Source organism: Somniosus microcephalus, unplaced genomic scaffold (assembly GCF_052327205.1).
Source record: "Somniosus microcephalus isolate GS21.2 unplaced genomic scaffold, FLI_Smic_1.0 unresolved_chr1, whole genome shotgun sequence".
Classification (NCBI taxonomy): Eukaryota; Metazoa; Chordata; class Chondrichthyes; order Squaliformes; family Somniosidae; genus Somniosus; species Somniosus microcephalus.
The window spans coordinates 120,175,540-120,203,125 of record NW_028225179.1 but is presented as its reverse complement, the minus strand read 5'-3'; the positions used below and the strand labels follow the sequence as shown (position 1 = coordinate 120,203,125).

General features: G+C 46.7%; 1 protein-coding gene across 3 annotated transcripts; it reads right to left on the bottom strand.

Annotated features, from left to right (window-relative positions):
- Positions 1–2,526: 2,526 nt before the first annotated feature.
- On the bottom strand, positions 2,527–26,569 carry LOC147095748 (E3 ubiquitin-protein ligase TRIM39-like). Of its 3 annotated transcripts, none has more exons than XM_085974799.1 (6): positions 26,079–26,565; positions 22,301–22,396; positions 10,788–11,018; positions 7,798–7,820; positions 6,253–6,368; positions 2,527–4,241 (listed from the first exon to the last, which is right to left on the bottom strand). In XM_085974799.1, the coding sequence occupies exons 1-6, from the start codon at positions 26,490–26,492 to the stop codon at positions 3,715–3,717; spliced, it is 1,407 nt and encodes a 468-aa protein (XP_085830925.1). In that variant the 5' UTR covers positions 26,493–26,565; the 3' UTR covers positions 2,527–3,714. The 3 variants fall into 3 exon arrangements, with proteins under 3 accessions (XP_085830925.1, XP_085830927.1, XP_085830926.1); XM_085974801.1 differs by having other exon boundaries at positions 26,478–26,543; XM_085974800.1 differs by lacking the exon at positions 22,301–22,396 and having other exon boundaries at positions 26,079–26,569.
- Positions 26,570–27,586: the final 1,017 nt, after the last annotated feature.

Below are 27,586 nucleotides of genomic sequence, written 5' to 3'. Positions count from 1 at the left end.
TTTAAAGCTTTGGGATTGTGTGGCAGGGGCAGTTCCTTTAGGGGGGCGTAATCGGTCAGGGTCCGGTCCAATTACCCCATCTTCCACCACACAGCCGAGGATACAGGGACGGGTTGTGTTGAAGACACATTTGTCTTCGTTGTAGGTTAGATTCAGCTTTAGGGCAGTTTTTAAAAATCTCGCATGATTTAGATCGTGGTCTTGCTGGTTGTGCCCGCAGATAGTGACATTGTCCAGATAGGGGTAGGTAGCTTGTAGTTTATTCTCATCAACCATGCGGTCCATCTCACGTTGGAAGACCGAGATCCCATTTGTTACCCCGAAGGGCACTCTGAGAAAATGGTAGAGGCGTCCGTTCGCCTCAAAGGCGGTGTATGGGCGGTCCTCCGTTCTAATGGGGAGCTGGTGATACGCGGATTTGAGGTCGATAGTCGAGAAGACTCGGTATTGCGCGATCTGGTTGACCATTTCTGATATGCGGGGTAAAGGGTAGGCGTCCAGCTGGGTATAAATATTAACAGTCTGGCTGTAGTCAATTACCAACCGTTTCTTTTCGTTATTTTTAACTATGACTACTTGGGCACGCCACGGACTGGTACTGCATTCAATAATGCCTTCCTGCAGGAGTCTGTCCACTTTCACCTTGATAAAGTGTCTGTCTTCCAGACTGTACCGTCTACTTTTGGTCGCTATGGGCCTACAGTTCAGAGCGAGATTAGCGAATAAAGAGGGCGGGCTGATTTTTAAGGTTGATAGGCCACAGACTGAGAGTGGCGGCTGGGACCCGCCATATGCTAGCGTGACACTTTCGTGGTGGCACTGGAAGTCCAGGCCCAAGATTACATTAACACAGAGTTCTGGCATCACGAGGAGTTTAAAATCCTTGTAGTCCGTGCCTTTTACAGTCAGTGTTACCACACAGTAGCCCAAAATGTCCGAAGTGTGGGGCTTAGCAGCCATAGCAATTCTGCTCCGTGTAGGGGTTACCGTTAATGAGTGCCACCGTACCAGGCTACGGTGGATAAAACTCTCGGTACTCCCACAGTCAATTAAACATTTCGTTAAATTCCCGTTTACCTGTATGTCCATCATGGATTTTGTCAACAGGTGGGGCCTGGATTGATCCACCGTGATCGAAGCCACTGTTGGGCCCTGGGCGGCCGTTGAGTCGGGAAAAGATGGCGGATCCCAAGATGGCGGCCCGCACGAGGCGGTGACGGAGTTGGAAATCGGAATCCCCCTGCAGACTTTGCTAAAATGCCCCTTTTTCTTACATTTGAAGCATGTAGCATCCTTCGCTGGGCATCGTTGTCTGGGGTGCTTGGCCTGGCCGCAGAAGTAGCATTTCGGGCCTCGAGACATTGCCGCTGTAGTAGGACTCCTGGGTGAACTTCTGTGTGGGGACTCCGGCGGAGTAGAGCTGGTCTGAGACCTGGATGGGGAAGATGGCTGGTTCCAAGATGGCGGCCCGCTCGGCGCGCACGAGGCGGTGAGGGCCGCATGGCCGGAAGAATAAGAGTCAGAGTTTTTCTGGGCCACGTCCAGCGATCGCGCAGTGGCCACTGCCTTTTTTAAGTCCAGGACCTCCTTCTCCAGCAGTCTCTGCCGGATATAATTCGATTTGAGGCCCGTGATGAAGGAATCGTGGACCAATTCGTCAGAGTACACGTTGGCCGTCACGGCCTTGCAGTTACAGTCCCGGACCAAGTCCTTTAGGCCCTGTAAGAAATCGTCCATTGATTCCTCAGGTCGCTGCCTGCGTGTAGCCAGCAGATGTCTGGCGTACACTTCGTTTACTGGCCTCTGGTATTGGGCCTTCAGGATAGTGATGGCCTCCGTGTAAGAGGTGGCGTCCCGGATGAACGAATAAATCCGATGATTAACGCGAGTAGTCAGTAGACTCAGTTTATCTACCTCGCTAGCAGATGAGGCCCTCGCGAAGAGTTCGAAGCATTTGAGCCAGTGTCCAAATTGATTTGATGCTTCAGCAGAATGTGGATCCAAGTCCAGACGCTCTGGTTTTAGGAGTCGATCCATCCTAGTATTCTTTAGTGATTAAAATTGATGTGGCTTCAATAACCACAAAACTAGAAGTTATAGACTTTAACAAGTTGGCTTTTAATCACTAAGATCAGAGCTAACATCTCAACACACCGACTGGCTCGCAGGAATGAGTCATACAAATCCTGGGATCTTTATGTAAGAGAAGTCAGGGGCGGAGCCAAGAGCCGAGACCTGGAACCTTCCAGGTTAGTCAGGAAAGAGGAAGTGAAACTATACACCGTGTGGGGGAGGGTAATATACATGAGTGCAAAACGAATACAGGCAAGAACAGGCAAGACAAACAGATTTCATTACACAGTGGAAATAGTTTCTCTATCTGTTCCCCTTAATATCTTGAACACTTCAATCAGATCACCCCTTAACCTTCCAAATTCTAGGGAATACAACCCTAATTTGTGTAATCTCTCCTCGTAACTTAACCCTTGAAGTCCTCTGAAACAATCAATTAATCACAACCAAAAATGTGAATATATGATTTTTATTGATTACTAAATGAGTAACATTGAGTCGCAAAGCAACAAAAATGATTGTAGAGAGAAGTTAAATGGAACAGATAATGCAACAGAAGAAGGCATTTCAAATCAAGTTGATTGCAGTTAAAAATGCAAATTCACGAAAGTAAAAGAAATGAATTCATTGAAGTCCAACTTGGCATTATACAATAAGAATATATTGATAATAATTCTACCCGTGGTTTGGGGACAATCTATGCATTGCTCCTACTAGTATTTCATCCAAATCATTTTTGCATTGTTGTTTTTGTCATAATGTTTTGATTCATCAATTAAAATGTTCTGGGAAGATTATTATTCAGGTCAGTATTCTGAGCAGCAAGTTAGGAGCTGAAAGGAACAACTGCATTAATTAACCTTTCCGAGTTCCCAGATTTGTTTGTCCAAATCATAGTATAAAAGATGTGCAACTTATTTTTATGCTAAAGATGTATTAGTCAATGTATTACAAAGTTCTAAATTCAACCACACTCTGCATTGGATGCGTGATCATTTCGGGTAACTGAAACTATTAATTCGAACCATATGTAATTGCATTCCTGAATTTAGTACACTTTTTAGGTTGAGAAACATAAAAGAAAGCCAAGATCCATAGGCCATTGAATGCTCATTGGTCAAAGAGATAGGTTTAAAGGAGCATCTTAAAGGAGGATAATGTTGTAGAGAGGCGGAGAGGTTTAGGGAGGAATTCCAGAGCTTTGGGCTCCAGACATTTGAAGGCATAAGTTCCTTATGCAGTTTCAGTGACTCCCCATTTCAGCCACGCTGGGAACATAGAAGATAAGACGTAGGAGCAGGAGTAGGTCATTTGGCCCCTCGAGCCTGCTCTGCCATTCAATAAGATCATGGCTGATCTGATCTTGGCCTCAACTCCATTTCCCTGCCCGCTCCCGATAACCCTGGACTCCCTTATCGTTCAAAAATCTGTCTATCTCCACCTTAAATATATTCAATGACCCAGCCTCCACAGCTCTCCGGGGAAGAGAAATCCAAAGATTCACGACCCTCAAAGAAGAAATTCCTCCTCATTTCTGATTTAAAAGGGTTTCCCCTTATTCTGAAATTATGCCCCCTAGTTCTAGATTCACCCACGAGGGGAAACATCCTCGCAGCATCTACCCATAATAATTAAATGATTCTATATCTGTAAGGGGACCAGTTTCAATGAATCGATGGTGCAGCCGGTTAAGAAGAAAGGATAGAGTTTCTCAGTGAAGGTATCAGTGAAAGTATACAGATGAGACATGTCATCGGCATTGTACAGTGACACCTGCCCTGCCTCATAGTCCAGGTAAACTCCCAATTTCCGGGGTTTGTTTCTCAGGGGGAGGGCGGTACGAGGTGAGGTCAGAGTGGTGTACTCCTCCCCCAACCGCCACAAGACCCAAACCCCAGCTTTCGGTTCCGGCGTGAAGTCCTTCTTTCTTGGCACCGACTCCTTAGCCACGCCGACGCCCCAGGTCCTGTTATTCCCCACTTCCACTTCCCAGTGGTGTCTCCCGGTTCGGAATCCCTGGCACGCCAGGATACTGTGCCAGTGCATGAACCTCCCTGGCTTGTCTGGCACCTGCTGCTTGCCATCACCAAAGCTCACGCGAGTCTGGTTTTCCGACAGGACAAGTCTGGGATGCGCCGTGTTCGGATCCAGATTCAGAGGAGCTGGAACTGAAGGAAGAAAAAAAATATCAGAACAGCCGCGGAAGTAAACTGTTTAATGCAGGTTTAATGTTCTCTCTCTGCCGACATGGGCAGGGCGCAGATTCGGGCTCAATGGCTGCAGATAACACATGGGCAGTGATGGCCTTCAAGACACAAAAGGCATCAAGGGGTATGGGGAGAGAGCAGGAATATGTTATTGAGATAGTGGATCAGCCATGGTCATATTGAATGGCAGAGCAGGCTCGACGGGCCGAATGGCCTACTCCTGCTCCTATTTTTCTATGTTTCCAAATACATAACGGGATTTAAAGGATACCAGGAGTGATTCCCTTTTTTTCATTCAATCGCTCCTGCCCTCCACCCTACCATAAACCATTCTATTGCGTCCTTGCTGTCTGTTTTTCCCCCTGGCTCCATACATGCTGAAAAGCTGTTCACCGTCAGCATCTTCCCAGCGCTGATGAACGATCAACGAGCTGAATCGTAACCTATGTCGCTGGGCGAGAAACCCCCGGGGGCGGGTGGAATGCTGGTTTTAGACCCCGACCCAGATTACTCCCCGTCGACTTCAAAAAAGAGTAAAACCGGGCGGGTTAGGTTACACTTTTCCCTAAACACTGTTTCTCTCTCCGCAGATGCTGCCCGACTTGCTGAGTGTTTCCAGCATTTTATTCAAGGTAACAGGGTGAACTGATAGACGTAATAAATTTTAACGGCATCAAACAGACTAGATAGTGACAAGCTATATTCTGTGACTGAGGAGTAGAGAATGATACAATATTGGGACACAATTAAACTAAGAGAAAGGGGTTTGAGAGTGAGCGACTCTTTTTTAAACAGGCAGCTGAGTCCCTGGGATAAGTCCCAGAGCTAGTGATTAGAATCATTGAATCATAGCATTTTACAGCACAGAAGGAGGCCACTCGGCCCATCGTGCTTGTGTCGGCTCTTTGAAAGAGCTATTCGATCAGTCCCACTCACCTGCTCTTTCCCCATAGCCCTGCAATTTTCTCCTCTTCAATTATTTATCCAATTCTCTTCTGAACGTTACTATTGAATCTGCTTCCAACGCCTTTTCAGGCAGCGCATTTCAGATCACAACAACTCGCTGAGTAAAAAAAAATCTCTTCATCTCGCCTCCGGTTCTTTTGCCAATCACCTTAAATCTGTGTCCTTTGGTTACTGACTTGTCTGCCGCTGGAAACAGTTTCTCCTTATTTACTCTATCAAACCCCTTCATGATTTTGAACGCCTCTGTTAAATCTCCCCTTAACCTTCTCTGCCCCAAGGAGAACAATCCCAGCTCTAGTTCCCTCGTCACTCCGCGTAACCCAAAACTTGAAACAACAATTTGCCGGGAGATGAAACAAAATGGCATTGAAGCTCCGATTGAAGCAGAGACCGGATTAACATTCAAGAATAGCTTAGATAGGCGCTGGAAGGAAAGGGTAGCAAAGGGATTTGGGAAAAGATCGAGCACGTGGGATTAGGATTTACTGCTCGTGTGGAGAATAAACACGAAAATAGACTGGCTGGCCAAACCTGTCCGTTCCGGGTTGTGATTTCTATGTAATTCTAGTATTAACTACAAACATGTGAAAAACACTTGCTTCCTGTCAACTTTTCCCCATTATAAATCCCTATATCCAGATTTAGATTGCAAACTGCCGATGTAAACTATTTTAATTACTCTTCGCTGCCCAGTGGAGGTGGAGCAGAGTCAACACCTGGAGGAGGCGTCATTACAATGTGCCAACGTATGAATTTATAACGGAAATTGATAAAAACATAGACAGAATGTCTGACTTTGACACAGGAACTGAGTGACAGCAGCACACCCTGGCCTCTGCTTTTTAAATCCTGCTTTAACTTTTTATAAGTAAACAAATCTGCCTACATTTCCTGAAACTGTTGCATCAATTCACAAAATAAAACTATTTTATGGCAGAACAAGTATATTTCAACAGCATTTGACCATAGTTGCCCCGCCGCTCCTACCAGAAAAAGACAACTTTACCTGGGTCGATGAGCTTCAGCATCCGTTTCCAAGCTGCGTACTGTAGAGGGCCATTAAACTCACCGAGACTGAGAGCAATGGGAACTCTTGTGGTCTTCTTACATTGCGCCGCAGACCTGTGCAAAGGTTGAAATGAAGAATATAATCGAGATTGTAAAATGGAGATGATAAACCTGAAACTTGAAACAAAAATACAAAATGGCCCTGAAGCTCAGATTTATTTTTCCTGAAGCTTTTATAGACAGTGCACAAAACCCTCAGGCAGTCAGTCTATTTCAGGGAGTCCCAAAGCATTTTACAGCCAATGAAGTACTTATTAAAAATTATTCGTTTATGGGATGTGGGAGTCGCTGGCAAGGCCAGCATTTATTGCCCATCCCTAGTTGCCCTCGTGAAAGTGGTGGTGAGCCATCTTCTTGAACCGCTGCAGTCCGTGTGGTGAAGGTACTCCCACACTACTGTTAGGGAGGGAGTTCCAGGATTTTGACCCAGCAACGATGAAGGATCGGCCAATATATTTCCAGGTTAGGATGGTGTGTGACTTGGAGGGGAACTTGGAGGTTGTGGTGTTCCCATGCGCCTGCTGCCCTTGTCCTTCCAGGTGGAAGAGGTCGCGGGTTTGGGAGGTGCTGCCGAAGAAGCCTTGGTGAGTTGCTGCAGTGCATCTTGTAGATGGTACACACTGCAGACACGGTACGCCGGTGGTGGAGGGAGTGAATGTTTAAGGTGGTGGATGGGGTGCCAATCAAGTGGGCTGCTTTGTCCTGGATGGTGTCGAGCTTCTTGAGTGTTGTTGGAGCTGCACTTATCCAGGCAAGTGGAGAATAGTGTTGTAAAAACGTGGCAGACAATTGCACACAGCAAGCTCCCACAAACAGTAACAGGATAATGACCAGATAATCTGTTTTTAGTGATGTTGGTTGAGGGATAAATGTTGGCCAAGATACCGGGGATAACTCCCCTGCTCTTCTTCGAAATAGTGCCATGGGATCTTTTACATCAACACAGAAATCACAGAAACCACACAATGCAGATAGAGGCCATTTCGGCCCATCGAGCCTGCACCGACACATATCCCACCCGATCCCCGTAACCCCATACCAACACATATCCCACCCGATCCCCGTAACCCCACGTATTTAATCCCCCTAACACTAAGGGTCAATTTATCATAGCCAATCAACCTAACCCGCACATCTTTGGACTGTGGGAGGAAACCGGAGCAAACACGGGGAGAATGTGCAAACACGAGAGAGCAGATGAGGCCTCGGTTTAATGCCTCATCTGAAAGACGGCACCTCCAACAGTGCAGCACTCCCTCAGCACTGCACTGCACTGAAGCTCATCGCTTTTACACTAGGCGTCGACTTTATGTACACTTTGTCCAGTGTGTGCATATGTTGCTGCCTGTGATTGCCAGAATGGAGTACAGTGCTCAAATACATTATACATTTGCAAGCATATTAATATGAATGGGAATATTGACGGAGAAGGTTGCATCAAGAAATATAATTGTCATCCGAATATGGTGAAAAGATCACATACCTGGCAAGAAAAGATTTTATGTCCTAAAAGAAAGGATAACGTTATTACAGAGAGCTGGAGAGATGTTTACATAGGATTACATACATAGGATTACACAGGATATACGGCACAGAAACAGGCCATTCGGCCCAACCAGTCCATGTCGGCGTTTATGCTCCACTCGAGCCTCCTCCCGTCTTTCCTCATCTAAATCTATCAGCATAACCCTCTATTCCCTTCTCCCTCTTATGTTTGTCTAGCTTCCCCTTAAATGCATCCATACTATTCGCTTCAACCACTCCCTGTGGTAGCGAGTTCCACATTCTCACCACTCTCTGGTTAAAGTTTCTTCTGAATTCCCTATTGGATTTCTTGCTGACTATCTTATATTGATGGCCTCAAGTTATGCTCTTCCCCACAAGTGGAAACATTCTCTCTGTATCCACTTTATCAAAACCTTTCATAATTTAAAAAATCTCTATTATGTCACCCCTCAGCCTTCTTTTTTCAGGAGAAAAGAGACCCAGCCTGTTCATCCTTTCCTGATATGTAGACCCTCGCATTTCTGGTATCATCATTGTAAATCTTCCTGCACCCTCTCCAGTGCCTCTATATCCTTTTTATAATATGGTGACCAGAACTGTACGCAGTATTCCAAGTGTGGTCTAACCAAGGTTCGATACAGGTTTAGCATAACTTCCCTACTTTTCAATTCCATCTCTCTAGAAATAAACCCTAGTGCTTGGTTTGCTTTTTTTATGGCCTTGCTAACCTGTGGCGCAACTTTTAGTGATTTGTGTATTTGTACTCCGAGATTCCTTTGTTCCTCCACCCCACCGAGACTCGCACCCACCAAGTAATAAGTGACCTCCCTCTTCTTCCTACCAAAATGTAATACCTCACATTTATCTGTGTTGAACTTCATTTGCCAATTATATGCCCATTCTGCAAGTTTATTAATGTCCTCCTGTAATTTGTTGCAGTCCTCCTCAGTATTGACTATCCCCCCAATTTGGCATCATCCGCAAATTTAGAAATAGTGTTTTTGATTCCAAAGTCTAAATCGTTAATGTAAATTGTGAACAACAGTGGTCCCAGCACTGATCCTTGTGGAACACCACAACCCACCTTCTGCCACTGTGAATAGCTACCCTTTACTCACACTCCCTGTTTTCTGTTTAAACCGTGAGATGTTTTCTTCAGCAATCAGTTCTATTTCACTGTCCTTAAACTGAGATTTAACTTTTAACTCGATAAAAATTAAAAGGTTATTGGAGTCAGATTAGATCGTGGCATCATGACCAGATAATACCAGAATTGCGAGGGTATACATATCAGGAAAGGATGAACAGGCTGGGTCCCTTTTCTCCTGAATCTTTAAAATTATGAAAGGTTTTGATAGAGTGGATACAGTGAGAATGTTTCCACTTGTGGGGAAAAGCACAAAATCCGTTCCAACGCTGTGCACGTCATGTGAAAATCAATGACAATCTTTTCATCCGAGTCCTGTTAACGCACAGTACAGATGGGTATTGCCTAATAAATTCAACAAACTCGCAATTCTGATACATGATCTTTGATTTTCTTATCTGACACTTTTAAACTCTGTTCCGGACCAATCTATTTACTGCTTTACCTAACCTTCCCTTCTTATTGGCCAGGTATAAGATATTAGGGGCTGAAAATTCAGTAGGGTTAGCGCCCCATTTGAGGCGCTAGAGGGCCTAGCGCCGGAGTTATGGCCGGCTTGTAAATTCAGTGGGGCCCTGCCATCGGCGTTAGACCGGTTGCGCTGCGCCGGCACCGATGACGTCATCGGTGTGCGCAGCGTCCCGGTTGCCGTGGTGACGGGCCCCAACGCCGAAATTGAGTTGCGGCCGCCTCGCCCGTGGCAGCCGCAACCAACGATGTTTCAGCAGAGTCCTACGCGAGTTAGTGCCGGCGCATTAAGGTCGCGCGGCGGCCGGCCGCTTTCCCGCCGGCCGCCTGCCCGCACCTCCCTCCCCAGACTCCTCCACCCCCCCCCTGCGGAACAGATGCGTCTGGCCTGCGAGCCCGGCACTTCTCCGAGGTGCCGGGCTCATTTTTTTCAAGATTTCAACGGCCAGCGGGCGGGTGCAGGCAGCTCCTCCTTAACTGAAGGAGGAGGCCTGCACTTCCCCAGCCTGCCGCACCGCATCGGGTGCCGCAGCGCCGGAATTGCGCCGCAATGCGGCAGTCAGCGCCCATTTCGAGGCGCTGACACCCTCCTGTAGCGCCGGCAGCCGTTTGGGCGCGGCGCTACTGAATTTTTGGCGCGCGCAGGGGGACTTAGCGCCGGCGCTAAATTTCCGGCGCTAAAGCCCTGGCGCGGCGCCAACTGAATTTCTAGGCCTAGGTCTCCTTATGAGGGGTATTGATGGAGTATATGAGGGGAAACTGTTGCCATTGGCAGGTGGGTCAGGAACCAAAGGACACAGATTTCAAATAATTGGCAGAAGAAATCCAGGGGAGATGGAGAGAATTATTTTTTGTGCAGCGAGTTGTTGCGATCTGGAATGTGTTGTCTGAAAGGGCGGTGGAAGCAGATTCAATAGTAACTTTCAAAGGGGAATTGGATAAATACTCAAAAAGAAAGAAGTGCAGGGTTATGGGGAAAGAGCAAGGAAGGGGGACTAATTAGCTAGCTCTTTCGAAGAACTGGGGCAGGCACGATGGGCCAAATGGCCTCCTTCTGTGCTGTATGATTCCATAGCTCAGATCTTAACCCAGCCCATTCAGCGGGAACAGGGTAGCTTCGGGCTGGACGCCTTTTTTACTCCCCTCTGGCTTTCAATGGAGAGGAAAACAGAATGGTGTCAAACGAGTGACTGACACGAACGCTTCAGCGGGTTAGGTTAGGTTTGGGGCTGATGATTCCAGGAGTATATGATTCTATGATTCTGCAATACAGCTGCTTGAGGAGCACCAGATTTTAGAACCTGTTTGGTTTGTAAACAGTGGCTGTTTCACCATGTAGCAATAGTTCATACCTGTAGAAATTCAGCCTCTTGTAGAGTCAGTCTCCTCTGTATGTCGGTTATTGTCTGTTTAATGGCGACACGTTCTTCAGAGATTGTCTTCAGATTTTCTTCTATTTGCTGTAATATGGTCTTTTCCTCTTGCTCCAGTTTAGTTTTCAGGCTCTGTTCCTCCTGATGCAGAAACTGGTGCAGTTGGTTGAATTTTGACGCAATGTTCTTCTGCAAATTGCCGGCTTGTTCCTTTTGAAATAAACGACAACGTGCATTCATGTGGCGCTTTTAAAGTCATAAAATGTCCCAAGGCAGTTGACAGGAGCATTAGCACCGAGCCACGTAAGGAGATATTAGGACAGGTGACCAAAAGCTTGGTCAAAGAGGCAGGTTTTAAGGAGCGACTTAAAGGAGGAGAGAGTGTTAGAGAAGCGGAAAATATAAGAGCAGGGAGGTATATATAGACTACAAGAGCAGGGAGGTATATATAGAATATAAGAGCAGGGAGGTATATATAGAATACAAGAGCAGGGAGGTATATATAGAATACAAGAGCAGGGAGGTATATATAGAATACAAGAGCAGGGAGGTATATATAGAATATAAGAGCAGGGAGGTATATATAGAATATAAGAGCAGGGAGGTATATATAGAATACAAGAGCAGGGAGGTATATATAGAATACAAGAGCAGGGAGGTATATATAGAATACAAGAGCAGGGAGGTTATGCTAGAATGGTATAAAACACTAGTTAGGCCTCAGCTAGAGTACTGCGTGCAGTTCTGGTCACCACATTACAGGAAAGATGTGATTGCACTAGAGAGGGTGCAGAGGAGATTTACAAGGATGTTGCCTGGGCTGGGGAATTTTAGCTATGAGGAAAGATTGGATAGGCTGGGGTTGTTTTCTTTGGAATAGAGGAGGTTATGGGGAGATCTAATTGAGGTGTATAAAATTATGAGGGGCCGAGATAGAGTGGATAGGAAGGACTTATTTCCCTTAGCAGGGGGCATAGAATTAAAGTAATTAGTTGGAGTTTTAGAGGGGAGTTGAAGAGAAATGTTTTCACCCAGAGGGTGGTGGGGGTCTGGGACTCACTGCCTGAAAGGGTGGTTGAGGCAGAAACCCTCATCACATTTAAAAAGTACTTGTATATGCACTTGAAGTGCCGCAACCTACAAGGCTACGGACCAAGAGCTGGAAAGTGGGATTAGACTGGAGAGCTCTTTGTCGGCTGGCACGGACACGATGGGCTAAATGGCCTCCTTCTGTGCTGTAAATTTCTATGATTCTAAATTTCTATGATTCTGAAGTGTAGAGATGGAATTCCAGAGCTTAGAGCCTAGGCAACTGAATGTATGGCCACCAATGGTGGAGTGAAGGAAATCAGGAATGCGCAAGTGGCCGGAATCGGAAGAGCATAGCGATCTCAGAGGGTTGTAGGGCTGGCGGAGGTTACATAGATAGGGAGGGGCGGGGCCATGGAGGGATCTGAACACCAGGATTCAAATGTTATAAAATCGAGGTGTTGCTGGACTGGGAGCCAATGTTGATAAATGTAGGTAAAATTCTTACAGGGCTTGACAGGGTAGATGCAGGGAGGAGGTTTCCCCTGGCTGGAGAGTCTAGAACCAGGGGTCACAGTCTCAGAATAAGGGGTCGGCCATTTAGGACTGAGATGAGGAGAAATTTCTTCACTCAGAGGGTGGTGAATCTTTGTAATTCTCTACCACCAGAGGGCTGTGGAGGCTCAGTCATTGAGTATATTCAAGACAGAGATCGATAGCTTTTTGAATATTAAGGGAATCAAGGGATATGGGGATAGTGTAGGGAAGTGGAGATGAGGTAGAAGATCAGCCATGATTTCATTGAATGGTGGAGCAGGCTCGAAGGGCCAAATGGCCGACTCCTGCTCCTATTTGTTATGTTCTTATGTTTAACGAGCACTGCGGTGATGGATGAACAGGAATTGGTGCGAGTTAGCGAAGGGACAGCAGTGTTTCGGATGAGCTCAAGTTTACGGAGGTTGGGAGACTGGCTAGAAGAGCATTGGAATCGCTGAACTGACACAAACACAGAACAGAATCAGGTGCAGTACATTGCAAAAATGTTCCTGGCCAGCTGTACAGTATGATTTAAAATAGCGGCAAAGAGCGAGAAAACGTTTATGAAACTATGTCTCTGTAAATCATCTTCCCTCTGCTCCAGATGATCACACTGGATCAGATAGGAAACAATTATCTCACTATAAGTAAATTAGCAAACATACAAAGGGGATTGACAGGGTAGATGCTGAGAGGTTGTTTCCCCTGGCTGGAGTGTCTAGAACTAGGGGGCATAGTCTCAGGATAAGGGGTGGGCCATTTAAGACTGAGATGAGGAGGAATTTCTTCACTCAGAGGGTTGTGAATCTTTGGAATTCTCTGCCCCAGAGGGCTGTGAATGCTGAGTCTTTGAGTATATTCAAGGTTGAGATTGATAGATTTTTGGACTCTTGGGGAATCAAGGGATATGGAGATCGGGCGGGAAAGTGGAGTTGAGGTTGATGATCAGCCATGATCTTATTGAATGGCGGAGCAGGCTCGAGGGGCCGTATGGCCGACTCCTGCTACTATTTCTTATGTCAAACCTCAAAACAATCTGGACAGTTTGTCTGCCCGAGAAAAAAAATTGTGCTCCGAAATTCCATTTATTCTTTCAGCCCTGGTCGCTTCTCGTCGGGAGCCTTTATAAATATATAATTCCAGAAAAATGTATCACATCCCCACTTGTAACGGCGAACTGATGTTAAGTTAAATCAGTACGAGCGGAACACCAGTGACAGCAGTTGGGTTTCTCCAGTCAGCAGTTGAGCCTCACAGATCAAGTAGACTGTAGCTTCCACTCCTCCTCGTTGCTTAGTTGGATGAGCCCAACCAAGGTAGGCACCTGGGCATGGCAATGGCCTTCAGTGGCCTTGGACCTCAAAAAGGTGAAAAATCAGTCAGATTCCTCCCTTCCGATCGCGACTCTTCACAGAAAGTGTTTAGAGCCAGCAAGGGCACAATCATGTTCGGGATCCATCCATAGGAATAGGATCGTCGAAACAGGAGTCGACCATTCAGAGACCGTTTCACCATTCAATTAGATCCTGGTTGATCTGTGCCGCAACTCCATTTTATCGCCTTTGCTACACGTCTCTTGATACCCTTACCTGAGAAAAAACTAATCGATCTCTGTCTTAAATATTTCAATTGCGCTCCAGCATCCACAGCCTCTTTGGGGGGGCGGGGGGAAAGAGGGGAAAGAGTTACAGATTTCTACAACCCTTTGTGTGAAAAAGTACCTCCTGATTTCACACCTAAATGGCCTTCAAATACCTTGACAACACTCGGTCAGTATTGAGGCATAAACAATGGGCATTTGGACAAGGTACTGAGATGTTTTTGGAATGGGTTCAATCTATTCCATTTCTCAGTGATTAAGTCAATTTCACACTAGATCGTGTTGGTGATAGTGAGAATGGAGGTACACAGTTTGATACCAAGATGAACTAGACCACAATAGGTGAGCCACAGGAAGCATTCAGAAAGGAAAACTGAAATATGTTAGTGATTAAAGATGAGCAGAGGAAATTCTAGTTACTTCAGGTTTTATTATTTAATAATGTTTCACACTATTAATATTTGAATATTGGAAATTGGCAAAGTTGGTTTCACACTGGGATTGCTAATTCCAATTTAATTTGACCTGAAATTGCTCATACTATTATCAAAAGTGTGCTGATAAAGGACTAGTCTGTAATTAGGCTGGTCCTTGTCAAATGATAGGAATTAATCTGCTGCACTAACTCACATCCCTATGTAACGAACAGGTGTGGTGATTATTCTCTATGTTTAGTAAGAAGTATTGTGATTGGTTGTTTGTTTCCTGCCTTGGGATATATGCTGTAATCTCATTGGTAGTTGATGTCATGTGATTTGTGGTGGCCATCTTAAATTCAGTTCTTTCCAGCCTTTAGTTGGGACTGGGTGTTGAAGATGTGCTACAGGATTTTTAAGTTAATAAAGCCTAGATTAGAAAGGCAAATCTATTCTTTATTTCAACAGGCAAGCACTAAAAGTTAACAAAACACACCTCCGTTCAGTCCGTAAGGGTGACCCCCGAGCTTCCGGCCGCCTGTCACTTTAATACTCCGTTCCACTCCCACTCAGACCTCACCATCCTCGGTCTCTTACACTGTTCCAATGAAGCTCAACGTAAGCTCGAGGAACAGCACCTCATCTTTCGATTGGGCACTTTACAGCCTTCTGGACTCAACATAGAGTTCAACAATTTCAGACCATAACCTCTGACCCTATCATTTTTTTCCATTTATTTATTTTTTCTCTCTCTCATGTGGCAGCCGTCTTTCATTCTGCCAGTGCCACTTACACTTCATCTGGAGTCATCTGTTGTTCCTTAACTTGTCCCATTACCATCTCCTTTTGCCTTGCACCATCATCCCTTTTGTCATTTAATCTCTCCTGCCTTCCATCCTATCCCTTTTGTTCTTTACTCCCCTCCCCCCTTTCCCTGCCCTTGCTTAAAAACCTGTTCCATCTTCAGCTTTTTCCAGTTCTGACGAAGGGTCATCGACCCGAAACGTTAACTCTGTTTCTCTCTCCACAGGTGCTGCCTGACCTGCTGAGTATCTCCAGCATTTTCTGTTTTTACTAAAAGTGAACTGTTTGAGGTAAACTGGACACAGTGTGCAGCATCAGTGGCACACGGCACGAAAGCAACTACTGTGCAGCATTGTTCCAATAAAGCTCATTCTGACCAGGCCAAGAAGCCGCTTCGATCACGTCAGGATATCTTTGCAGGGGGCTACGGGTAACTCGCAGAATATGCTGTATTTCTTCCTGCGTTCACACCGTGCTGTGGATGGTGTCTGTCTGTTCGCTCGTGGTTCTCTCTATTTCTATGTTACTTTCTGGTTCTCTCTCTCTCTCTCTTCATAGAATCCCATAGACTTACAGCACAGAAGGAGGCCGTTCAGCTCATCGTTCCTGTGCTGGCTCTTTGAAAGAGCAGTCGTGCTTAGTCCCATATCTCTGCTTTTATCTGTAACCCTGTAAGTTCCAACTCCCTTTTAAAATTATTTATGGAATCAGCTTCCATCAGTTTTTCATGTAGAACGTTTCTCACTCTCCCCTCTCTCCTGACCACAGTGTCCTTTCCCCATTAATAATCAACAATGTCAGAAAATCATGCCAGCAGGTGCGACAAATATTGACACAAGAGTTAGTGTGGCAGAAATGTAGCTAGATACAGGACTTTTAATATATTACTAATCAATATTACTAGATAGTGCACGGGGCAAGCAACGCACAGGGTAAACATAGAAACAGAGAAGATAGGAGCAGGAGTAGGCCATTCGGCCCTTCGAGCCTGCTCCGCCATTCAATGTGATCATGGCTGATCATCCAAACTCAGTACCCTGTCCCTGCCTTTTCCCCATATCCCTTGATCCCTTCAGCCTCAAGAAACATATCCAACTCTTTCTTCAATATATTTAATGAACTGGCCTCCACCGCCCTCTGTGGCAGAGAATTCCACAGGTTCACCACTCTCTGGGTGAAGAAATTCCTCCTCATTTCAGTCCTAAATGGCTTACCCCTTATCCTTAGACTATGACCCCTGGTTCTAGACTCCCCGGCCATCAGAAACATCCTTCCTGCATCTAGTTTGTCCAGACCTGACAGAATTTTATAGGTTTCGATGAGATCCCCTCTCAATCTTCTAAACTCCAGTGAGTATAAGCCCAATCGACACAATCTCTCCTCATACATCATTCCTGCCATCCCAGGTATCAGCCTGGTGAATCTTCGCTGCACTCCCTCCATGGCAAGAACGTCCTTCCTCAGGTATGGTGACCAAAACTGCACACAATACTCAAGGTGCGGTCTCACCAAGGCCCTGTACAACTGTAGCAAGACATCCTTGTTCCTGTACTCGAACCCTCTTGCTACGAAGGCCAACATACCATTTGCCTTCTTAACCGCCTGCTGCACCTGCATGCTTACCTTCAGCGACTGGTGCACAAGGACACCCAGGTCTCTTTGCACTTCCCCTTCTCCCAATCTATTGCCATTCAAATAATAATCTGCCTTCCTGTTTTTGCCACCAAAGTGGATAACCTCACATTTATCCACATTATAGTGCATTTGCCATGTTTCTGCCCAATCACCCAACCTGTCCAAATCGTACTGGATTTTCCCGACATCCTCCTCGCAGCTTACCCTCCCACCCAGCTTTGTGTCGTCTGCAAATTTGGAGATATTACATCCAATTCCCTCATCCAGATCATTAATATATATTGTGAACAGCTGGGGTCCTAGGACCGATCCTTGCGGTACCCCACTAGTCACTGCCTGCCACTCGGAAAACGACCCGTTTATCCCAACTCTTTGCTTTCTGTCCGCCAACCAGTTCTCTATCCAAGTCAACACCTTGCCCCCAATCCCATGTGCCTTAATTTTGCACGCTAATCTCTTGTGTGGGACCTTATCGAAAGCCTTCTGAAAGTCCAAATACACCACATCCACTGGTTCTCCCTTATCTATTTTACCAGTTACATCCTCAAAAAATTCCAGTAGATTAGTCAAGCATGATTTACCTTTTGTAAATCCATGTTGACTTTGTCCGATCCTGTCACTGCTTTCCAAGTGCTCTGCTATTACATCTTTTATAATAGACTCTAGCATTTTCCCCACTACCGATGTCAGGCTTACCGGTCTATAATTCCCCGCTTTTTCTCTACCACCTTTTTTTGAATAGTGGGGTAACATTAGCTACCCTCCAATCCATGGGTACCGTTCCAGAGTCTATCGAGTTCTGGGAGATGATCAGTAGTGCATCTACTATCTCTAGGGCCACTTCCTTAAGTACCCTGGGATGTAGACCATCAGGCCCTGGGGATTTATCGGCCTTCAGTCCCATCAATTTTCCTAACACCATTTCCCTACAAATACTGATTTCTTTCAGTTCCTCGCTTTCATCAGACCCTATGTTCCCCGGCATCTCTGGGAGGTTATTTGTGTCCTCCTTTGTGAAGACAGAACCAAAGTATGCATTTAGTTGGTCTGCCATTTCCTTGTTTCCCATTATAAATTCCCCCGATTCTGACTGCAAGGGACATACGCTTGACTTCACTAATCTTTTTCTCTTTACATATCTATAAAAGCTTTTACAGTCAGTTTTTATGTTCCCTGCTAGCTTACTCTCATATTCTATTTTCCCTTACTTAATTAATCCCTTTGTCCTCCTTTGTTGACTCCTAAACTGCTCCCAATCCTCAGGATTATTGCTTTTTCTAGCCAATTTATATGTCCTCTCCTTGGATCTTATGCTATCCCTAATTTCCCTTGTTAGCCACGGTTGAGTCACCTTTTTTGTTTTATTTTTGCGCCAAACTGGGATGAACAAATTCTGTAGCTCATCCATTCGGTCTTTGAATGTTTGCCATTGCCTATCCACCGTCAACCCTTTGAGCGCCATTCCCCATTCAATCCTGCCCAACTCGCTCCTCAGAACATCGTAGTTTCCTTTATTTAAATTGAGGACCCTTGTCTCCGAGTCAACTACTTCATTCTCCATCTTAATGAAGAATTCGATCATATTATGATCGCTCCGACCCAAGGGGCCTCGTACAACAAGATTGCTAATTAATCCTTTCTCGTTGCATAATACCCAGTCTAAGATGGCCTGATCTCTGGTTGGTTCCTCGACATATTGGTCCAGGAAACCATCCCGTAAACACTCCAGGAATTCCTCCTCCACAGTATTGTTACTAATTTGGTTGGCCCAATCTATATGTAGGTTAAAGTCACCCATGATGACTGCTGTGCCCTTATTGCACGCTTCTTTAATTTCCCTTTTAATGCCATCCCCAACCTCCACCTTACTGTTTGGAGGTCTATATACCACTCCCACTAATGTTTTTTTCCCTTTAGTATTTCTCAATTCTACCCATACAGATTCCACATCATCAGAGCTAATATCCTTCATTACAATTGTATTAATCCCTTCTTTAACCAGTAATGCTACCCCACCTCCCTTTCCTTTTTGCCTATCTTTCCTGAATATCGAATACCCCTGGATGTTGAGTTCCCAGTCTTGGCCATCCTTGAGCCACGTTTCTGTAATCCCAACCAAATCGTATTCATTTACCTCTATTTGCGCAGCCAATTCATCCACCTTATTACAAATGCTCCTTGCATTAAGACACAAAGCCTTCAGGCTTGTTTTTTTAACGCTCTTAGACCTATTAGAATTATTATTTACTGTGGCCACGTTTGATTTAAACCGTTGATTTCTCTGACTGCCACTTTTGTTTTTCTCCTTCCTATCTTTTGCTTTTATCCCTGTTTTCCTTTCCTCTGTCTCCCTGTTCAGGTTCCCAACCCCCTGCCATTTTAGTTTAAACCCCCCCGAACAGTGCTAGCAAACCTCCCCGCAAGGATATTTATCCCGCTCTGGTTCAGGTGCAACCCGTCCGACTTGTACAAGTCCCACCTTTCCCAGAAGCAGGCCCAGTGATCCAGGAAACTAAAGCCCTCCCTCCTGCACCAACTCTTTAGCCACGCATTCATCTGCTCTATCCTCCTATTCCTATACTCACTAGCACGTGGCACCGGGAGTATTCCAGAGATTACTACCTTTGAGGTCCTGCTCTTTAATCTGCTACCTAGCTCCCTAAATTCTTGTTGCAGGACCTCATCCGTCTTCCTACCTATGTCGTTGGTCCCAATGTGAACCACGACCTCTGCCTGTTCCCCCTCCCCCTTCTGAATGCCCTGCAGCCGTTCAGTGACATCCTTGACCCTGGCACCAGGGAGGCAACAAACCATCCTGGAGTCACGTCTACGGCCACAGAACCTTCTATCTGTTCCCCTTACGATAGAATCCCCTACCACTATTGCTCTCCCACTCTTTTTCCTCCCTTCCTGAGCAGCAGCAACACCCCTGGCGCCAGGAAGTTGGCTGCTGCTGCCTTCCTCTGGTGAGTCATCCCCCTCAACAGTATCCAAATTGGTATACCTGTTTAAAAGGGGGACGGCCACAGGGGTCTCCTGCACTACCTGCCTGCTTCTACTGCTCCGCCTGGTGGTCACCCATTTCCCTCCTGCCTGTGCAGCCCTACCCTGTGGCGTGACCAACTCATCAAACGTGTAATCCACGACCCTCTCAGCATCGTGAATGCTCCACAACCCATCCATCCGCAGCTCCAGCGCCTCAATACGGCCCATTAGTAGCTGCAGCTGGATGCATTTCTGGCACACGTGGTCATCAGGGACACTGGCAGCGTCCCTGAATTCCCACATAGAGCAAGAGGAGCATAACACGGGGCTGGGCTCTCCTGGCATGACTTACCCCTTTAATTAATTTAAATTAATTCAATACCACCAGTTAAAGATATACTCTAGGGCGCTTATTTACCAACTGTCCCCACTACACCACAGCTAAAGTGAGGTTAGAGAGCACAGATCAGATCCTTATTTTTGTATTTCTATTATATATTTCTATGTCTCTATTTATAAATGGCATAAAAACAGCTAATGTTAGAAACACTCAACAGGTCAGGCATCTGTGGAGAAAGAAAGTCTCTGGATCATTAGTCAAACTCGGCACCATCCAGGACAAAGCAGCCCACTTGATTGGCACCCCAGCCACCACCTTAAACATTCAGTCCCTCCACCACCGGCGTACCGTGGCTGCAGTGTGTACCATCTACAAGATGCACTGCAGCAACTCGCCAAGGCTTCTTCAGCAGCACCGCCCAAACCCGCGACCTCTTCCACCTAGAAGACAAGGGCAGCAGGCGCATGGGAACACCACCACCTCCAAGTCACACACCACCCTGAATTGGAACTATATCGGCGGTTTCTTCATCGTCGCTGGATCAAAATCCTGGAACACCCTCCCTAACAGCACTGTGGGAGTACCGTCACCACACGGACTGCAGCGGTTCAAGAAGGTGGCTCACCACCACCTTCTCAAGGACAACTAGGGACGGGCAATAAATGCCGGCCTTGCCAGCGACGCCCACATCCCATAAACCAATTTTTAAAAACTGGCTTACTAGCTCTGTAACATGACCACTATCCTACCGTTCCCTACATCGGGAAATTATTCCAATTTCTAAACTAGTTGAATGTTTGTTCAGGTCCAAAATAGGCTGAAAGGCAAATTACCCGGACGACAAAACATCTCCCCGCTTCCACAGTCTGAGGCAGTAATCGCAGGCATGGTATTGCAACTCTGAACTGTAACAACGGCTTCCGTATCTGTCCTCTTACACTGTTCCAATGAAGCTCAACGCAAGCTCGAGGAACAGCAACTCATCTTTCGATTAGGCACTTTACAGCCTTCTGGACTCAACATTGAGTTCAACAATTTCAGACTATAACCCCAGCCCCCATTTTTCAGGCTGTTTATGATTTTGCCATCCCCATTTGCAACATTTAATCTCTCCGGCCTCCTACCCTAGCACAGAACGTTCCTTCCTCCCGTCCCTCCCCCTCTCCCTGCCCCTGCACCTGCTTAATATGTTACATCTCTAACCTTCTCCAGTTCTGATGAAGGGTCCCAGACCTGAAACATTGGGGCAGCAATTCCTCCCCAAACGCGAGAGTACGGAAGGGGTACTCACGCGTCTGGCCGGAGGAAATGCCGGTTTTCAGCATGCACAGCGCATGCGCTGAAAACCGGCATTTCCTCTCCTCTAACCCAAGAGGTGAAGAGGCTAGCACGTGCGCTGTAGGGGGCAGCGCGTGCGTCTTGGATTTCCTGTGTTTTGGGGGATTTGCGCATGTCTAAAGGCCTCCGGTCTTTACGCTTGTAAAAAGCACACGTAAGTATTTATTTTTACAGGTAAGTGGTGTTTTAGTGCAATTTAGAAAAAAAAATTTCCACAGGTTTATTATTTTAAAGAATCTACAATACGGTAAGTTTAGTTTTAGACCCTTTTTATTCAAAATTTATTTTTTTCAACAAAAAAAAATTGTTTAAATTATTTTTTTTAAACTTATTTATACTTAATTTAATGATTGGGATGTCTTTTTTAAATTTTATTTAAAGTTTAAGTAGTGTTTTGGGGTGCAGTACCTCTCATGAGTTTGACAGTTCTTACTCTCAAACTTATGAATGAAGTTTCCCCTCCCCTGATTGGTTGTACAGTGCTCACCTGATCCCAGCCGGCACATCGCACTAACTACGCCGCTGGGTCAGGTTTGCACAGCGCGCCAACATCAGAACCGGGCCACTGACAGGAAATCCACTGCGGGCCAGGTTTCAGATGTCGGCGCGCCGGGTGAGTGCACATCGGGGGCTTGCACGCGCGGCAAGCCCCCGACACCAAGTTCTGGGCCAATAACTCTGTTTCTCTCTCCACGGATGCTGCCTGGCCTGCTGAGTGCGTCCAGCATTTCCTGTTGTTATTCCGTCTCTGTCCTGTTGTGTTTCCCGGCCCGATATCATTTCAGTGCAGGACTTGGAAACAGCTTACCTTCAGTTTTCTTAGATCTGCTTCTCCTTCATTCTCACTTTTGCCCACCACTGCCATTTGCTTCTGAAGCGACTCCACCGATTTTCGCAGCAATCCCTGGAACAGAGACGTTTTGAAAGGAAATCACCGTGGGTTTTTTTTTTGACAAGACTGAATAGCCAAAAGCCTGTACCCTGAGATCGGGGAGTTCATTCTCAGCGGTAGTTAAAGTAAAGTGGTCAGAAAGTGGGAGAAAATGCCATCACACAGACTGCTGTTGGGAGCACAATATGCTTTGCCACAGCGGATTGTTGAGGCATAGACCATGCGCACTTTTCAGGGGAAACTGATAGATTTTAGAAGCAAAGGAAGAGGCAGGTTTGAGGGGAGAGAATAAGGCCTTGCGATTAGTTTTGGAGTGTTCAAGATACAAACACCACAGACCGAATAGCCTTCATTGCTGCAAATATCCACAGAGACCAGGGATATCACAGTGTATGATAATATGGCATATACTGATAGTGCTGTTATGATGAAATATTAGATTATCTGTTAGAAGGCGGATAGCTTCCTTTTTGTACAATAGCAAAATACTGCAGATGCTGGAAATCTGAAATAACAACAGAAAATGCTGGAAATACTCAGCAGGCCAGGCAGCATCCGTGGAGAGAGAAACAGAGTGAACGTTTCAGGTCTGGGACCCTTCATCAGAACTGGAAAAAGCTGGAGATGTAACCGATATTAAGCAGGTACAGAGATGGGGGGGTGGGGGGTTAAGAGGGGAGGAAGGAATTGAAAGAACACCCTGTACTTTTGTAAGAGGCAGGAAAGATAAAATGTTGCAAATGGGAATGGCAAAAATCATACTGCATGAAAGATGGGGGCAGGGATAATTATCTGAAATTTTTGGACTCAATGTTGAGTCCGGCAGGCTGTAAAGTGCCTAATCGAAAGATGAGGTGCTGTTCCTCGAGCTTACGTTGAGCTTCATTGGAACAATGCAATAGCCCGAGTACAGTGAGGTCTGAGTGGGAGTGAAGCGGTGAATTAAAGTGACAGGCGACCGGAAGCTCAGGGTCACCCTTACGGACTGAACGGAGGTGTTCCGCAAAGCGGTCGCCCAATCTGCGTTTGGTCTCCCCAATGTAGAGGAGACCGCATCGTGAGCAGCGAATACAGTATACTAGATTGTGAGAAGTACAAGTAAATCGCTGTTTCACCTGGAAGGGGTGTTTGGGGCCCTGGACAGTGGGAAGGGGGGAGCTATATGGGCAGGTGTTGCATCTCCTGCACTTGCACGGGAAGGTGCCAGGTGAAGGAGCAGGGCTGTTGGGGGTGATTGAGGAGTGGACCAGGGTGTCGCGGAGGGAGCGGTCCCGTCGAAATGCTGAAAGGGGAGGTGAGGGGAAGATGTGTTTGGTGGTGGGATCACGTTGGAGGTGGCGGAAGATGGTCCGTTGAATGTGGAGGCTGGTGGGGTGAAAGGTGAAGACAAGGGGAACCCTATCGTGGTTCTGGGAGTGAGGGGAAGGGGTGAGAGCAGAAGTGCAGGAAATAGAACGGACACAGTCAAGGGCCATGTCAACCACGGTAGAGGGGCATCCTCGGTTGAGGAAAAAGGAAGACATGTCAGAAGCACTAGTATGGAAGGTGGCATCGTCAGAACAGATGCGGCGGAGACGAAGATACTGGGAGAATAGGGTTCCCCTTTCACCCCACAAGCATCCACATTCAACGGATCATCCTCCGCCATTTCCGCCACCTCCAACGTGATCCCACCACCAAACACATCTTCCCCACACCTCCCCCTTCAGCATTCCGACGGGACCTCTCCCTCCGCGACACCCTGGCCCACTCCTCAATCACCCCCAACAGCCCTTCTCCTTCACCTGGCACCTTCCCGTGCAAGCGCAGGAGATGGAACACCTGCCCTTTTACCTCCTCCCTTCCCACTGTCCAGGGCCCCAAACACCCCTTCCAGGTGAAACAGCGATTTACTTGTACTTCTTGCAATTTAGTATACTGTATTCGCTGCTCACGATGCGGTCTCCTCTACATTGGGGAGACCAAACGCAGATTGGGCGATCGCTTTGCGGAACACCTCCGTTCAGTCCGTACGGGTGACCCTGAGCTTCCAGTCGCCTGTCACTTTAATTCACCGCTTCACTCCCACTCTGATCTCTCTGTCCTCGGGCTATTACATTGTTCCAATGAAGCTCAACGTAAGCTCGAGGAACAGCACCTCATCTTTCGATTGGGCACTTTGCAGCCTTCTGGACTCATTGAGTTCAACAATTTCAGATAATTATCCCTGCCCCCATTTTTCATGCAGTATGATTTTTGCCATTCCCATTTGCAACATGTTATCTTTCCTGCCTCTTACAAAAGTACAGGGTGTTCTTTCTACTCCTTCCTCCCCTCCTAACCCCCCCCCACTGTCTCTGCACCTGCTTAATATCCCCCCCCCCGTCTCTGCACCTGCTTAGTATCCCCCCCCCCCGTCTCTGCACCTGCTTAATATCCCCCCCGTCTCTGCACCTGCTTAATATCTGTTACATCTCCAGCTTTTTCCAGTTCTGATGAAGGGTCCCAGACCTGAAACGTTAACTCTGTTTCTCTCTCTCCACGGATGCTGCCTGGCCTGCTGAGTGCTTCCAGCATTTTCTGTTGTTATTCCTTTTTGTACAACACTGGGTATGTTACGGATATTATTGTTTTGGGACATCCTGAAGTATCTCTGTAACCTCCTTCAGCTCTACAACTCTCCAGGATCTCTACACTCCTCAAGGATATGCTAGCATAGTGGATATGTTACTAGATTAGTAATCCAGAGGCCTGGACTACTGATCCAGAGACATGAGTTCAAATCCCACCACTGGACTACTGATCCAGAGACATGAGTTCAAATCCCACCACGGCAGCTGAGGAAATTAAATAAATCTTTTTAAAAAACTAGGTGACCATGAAACTATCGGATTGTTGCAAAAAACCCATCTGGTACTGGTTCACTAATGTCCTTCAGTGGAAGGAAATCTGCCGTCCATACCCTGTACAGCCTATAGGTGACTCCAAACCCCTCTGTGGTTCAAGAAGGCGGCTCACCTCCACCTTCTCAAGGGCAATAAATTTTGGCCTTTCCAGCGACGCTCACTTCCCATGAATAAAAAAAAATTCTGTCCTCTTGTGCATCCGGATTTTAATCGCTCCACCATTGACGGTCGTGCCTTCGGCTCCCTAAGCTCTGGAATTCCTTCCTTAAATCTCTCCCTCCTCCTTAAAAACTACTTGAGACTTGTGCACATAGCTAGGCTGACACTCCAGCGCAGTGCCGAGGGAGTGCTGCACTGTCAGAGGTGGCGTCTTTCGGATGAGACGTTAAACTGAGGCCCCGTCTGCTCTCTCAGGTGGGCGTAAAAGACCCCACGGGCACTATTTCGAAGAGCAGGGACGTTCTCCCCGGTGTCCTGGGGCCAATATTTATCCCTCAACCAACATCACTAAAAACAGATTATCTGGTCATTATCACATTGCTGTTTGTGAGACCTTGCTCTGCGCAAATTGGCTGCTGCATTTCCCACATTACAACAGTGACTGCACCTCAAAAGTAATTAATTGGCTTTAAAGCGCTTTGGGACGTCCGGTGGTCGTGAAAGGCGCGATATAAATTTCTTTCTTTTTACTTATTTAAGCAAGCTTTTGGTCACCTGACCTAATATCTCCTTATATGAAAAATGTTGTCTGATAATGTTTACAATGAGAGAGAGAGAGAAACATACTTGGGCAGTGAGAAAGGCTGTACCTTGTAGAGTTCAACCGCTTCATTTATAGGACTGACTGCATGGTCCTTGTGATCACGGGACGTGGAGCACACCACACAGATCGCCCTGTGATCGTCGCCACAGAACAGCTTCAGCTTTTCATGGTGCTCTTCACAGTGGAACTCCCTCCCTGCCGGCGGCTGATCCAGCCTCAATTTCTTGACACTCTCCACAATGTTGGACACAAAGCGGTTGGGCCTGACATTCTTCTGAACAAACTCGGTCCGACACTGCGGGCAGGTCACCCTCCCTCTGACCGGTCCCCAATGCCGCAAAATACAGGCTCGGCAGAAGTTGTGCCCGCAGTCTATGGTCACCGGATCGTCGAAAAATTCCAAACAGATTGGACAGATCGCTTCATCTCTCATATTTGCCAATACCTGTAACGACGCCATTTCATCAGGAGCTTTTTTGGAGGATCCAGAATGCTACTTTCACATTCATTCAACCAGGAAGTGGGTGGGGGGGCGTGGTTTACTGAACGTCTTTTTAAAGGGACAGTGGCTTTGGAGATCAAAAACAGGAAGTGCTGGAAACACTCAGCAGGTCAGGGCAGTATCTGTTGGGAGAGAGAAACAGAGTTAACGTTTCAGCTCGATGACACTTTCGCCAGAACTGGAAAAAAGTTAGAGATGTAACAGTTTTTGAGCAAGTGTAGGGGCAGGGAATGGGGGGAGGAAAGAACAAAAGGGGCGGTCATGGTAGGGTGGAAGGCAGGAGAGAGTAAATGACAAAAGGGATGATAGTACAAAGCGAGAGCAGATGATAATGGGACAAGTAAAGAAACAAAGGTGTAAATGGGGACGGCAGAATCATCAACAGCCGCCATCTGAAAAGATAGGGGCCGAGGTTATGGTCGGAAATTGTTGAACTCAATGTTGAGTCCAGAAGGCTGTAAAGTGCCTCATAGAAAGATGAGGTGCTGTTCCTCGAGCTTACGTTGAGCTTCATTTTAAACAGTGTAAGAGGCCGAGGACAGAGAGATCAGAGTGGGAGTGAATTGGAGAATTAAAGTGACAGGCGACCGGAAGCTCAGGGTCACCCTTACGGACTGAACGGAGGTGTTCCGCAAAGCAGTCACCCAATCTACGTTTGGTCTCCCCAATGTAGAGGAGACCGCATCGTGAGCAGCGAATGCAGTATACTAATTTGCAAGAAGTACAAGTAAATCGCTGTTTCACCCGGAAGGAGTGTTTGGGGCCCTGGAAAGTGGGAAGGAAGGGGGTAAAAGGGCTGGTGTTGCATCTCCTGCGCTTGCACGGGAAGGTGCCGTGGGAAGGGGTAGAGGTGTTAAGGGTGATAGTGGAGTGGACCCGGGTGTCACGGAGGGAGCGGTCCCTTCGGAATGCTGAAAGGGGAGGGGAGGGGATATGTTTGGTAGTGGGATCACGCTGGAGGTGGCGGAAATGAAGGAGGGTGATCCGTTGAATGTGGAGGCTGGTGGGGTGAAAGGTGAGGCCAAGGGGAACTCTGTGGTGGTTCTGGGAGA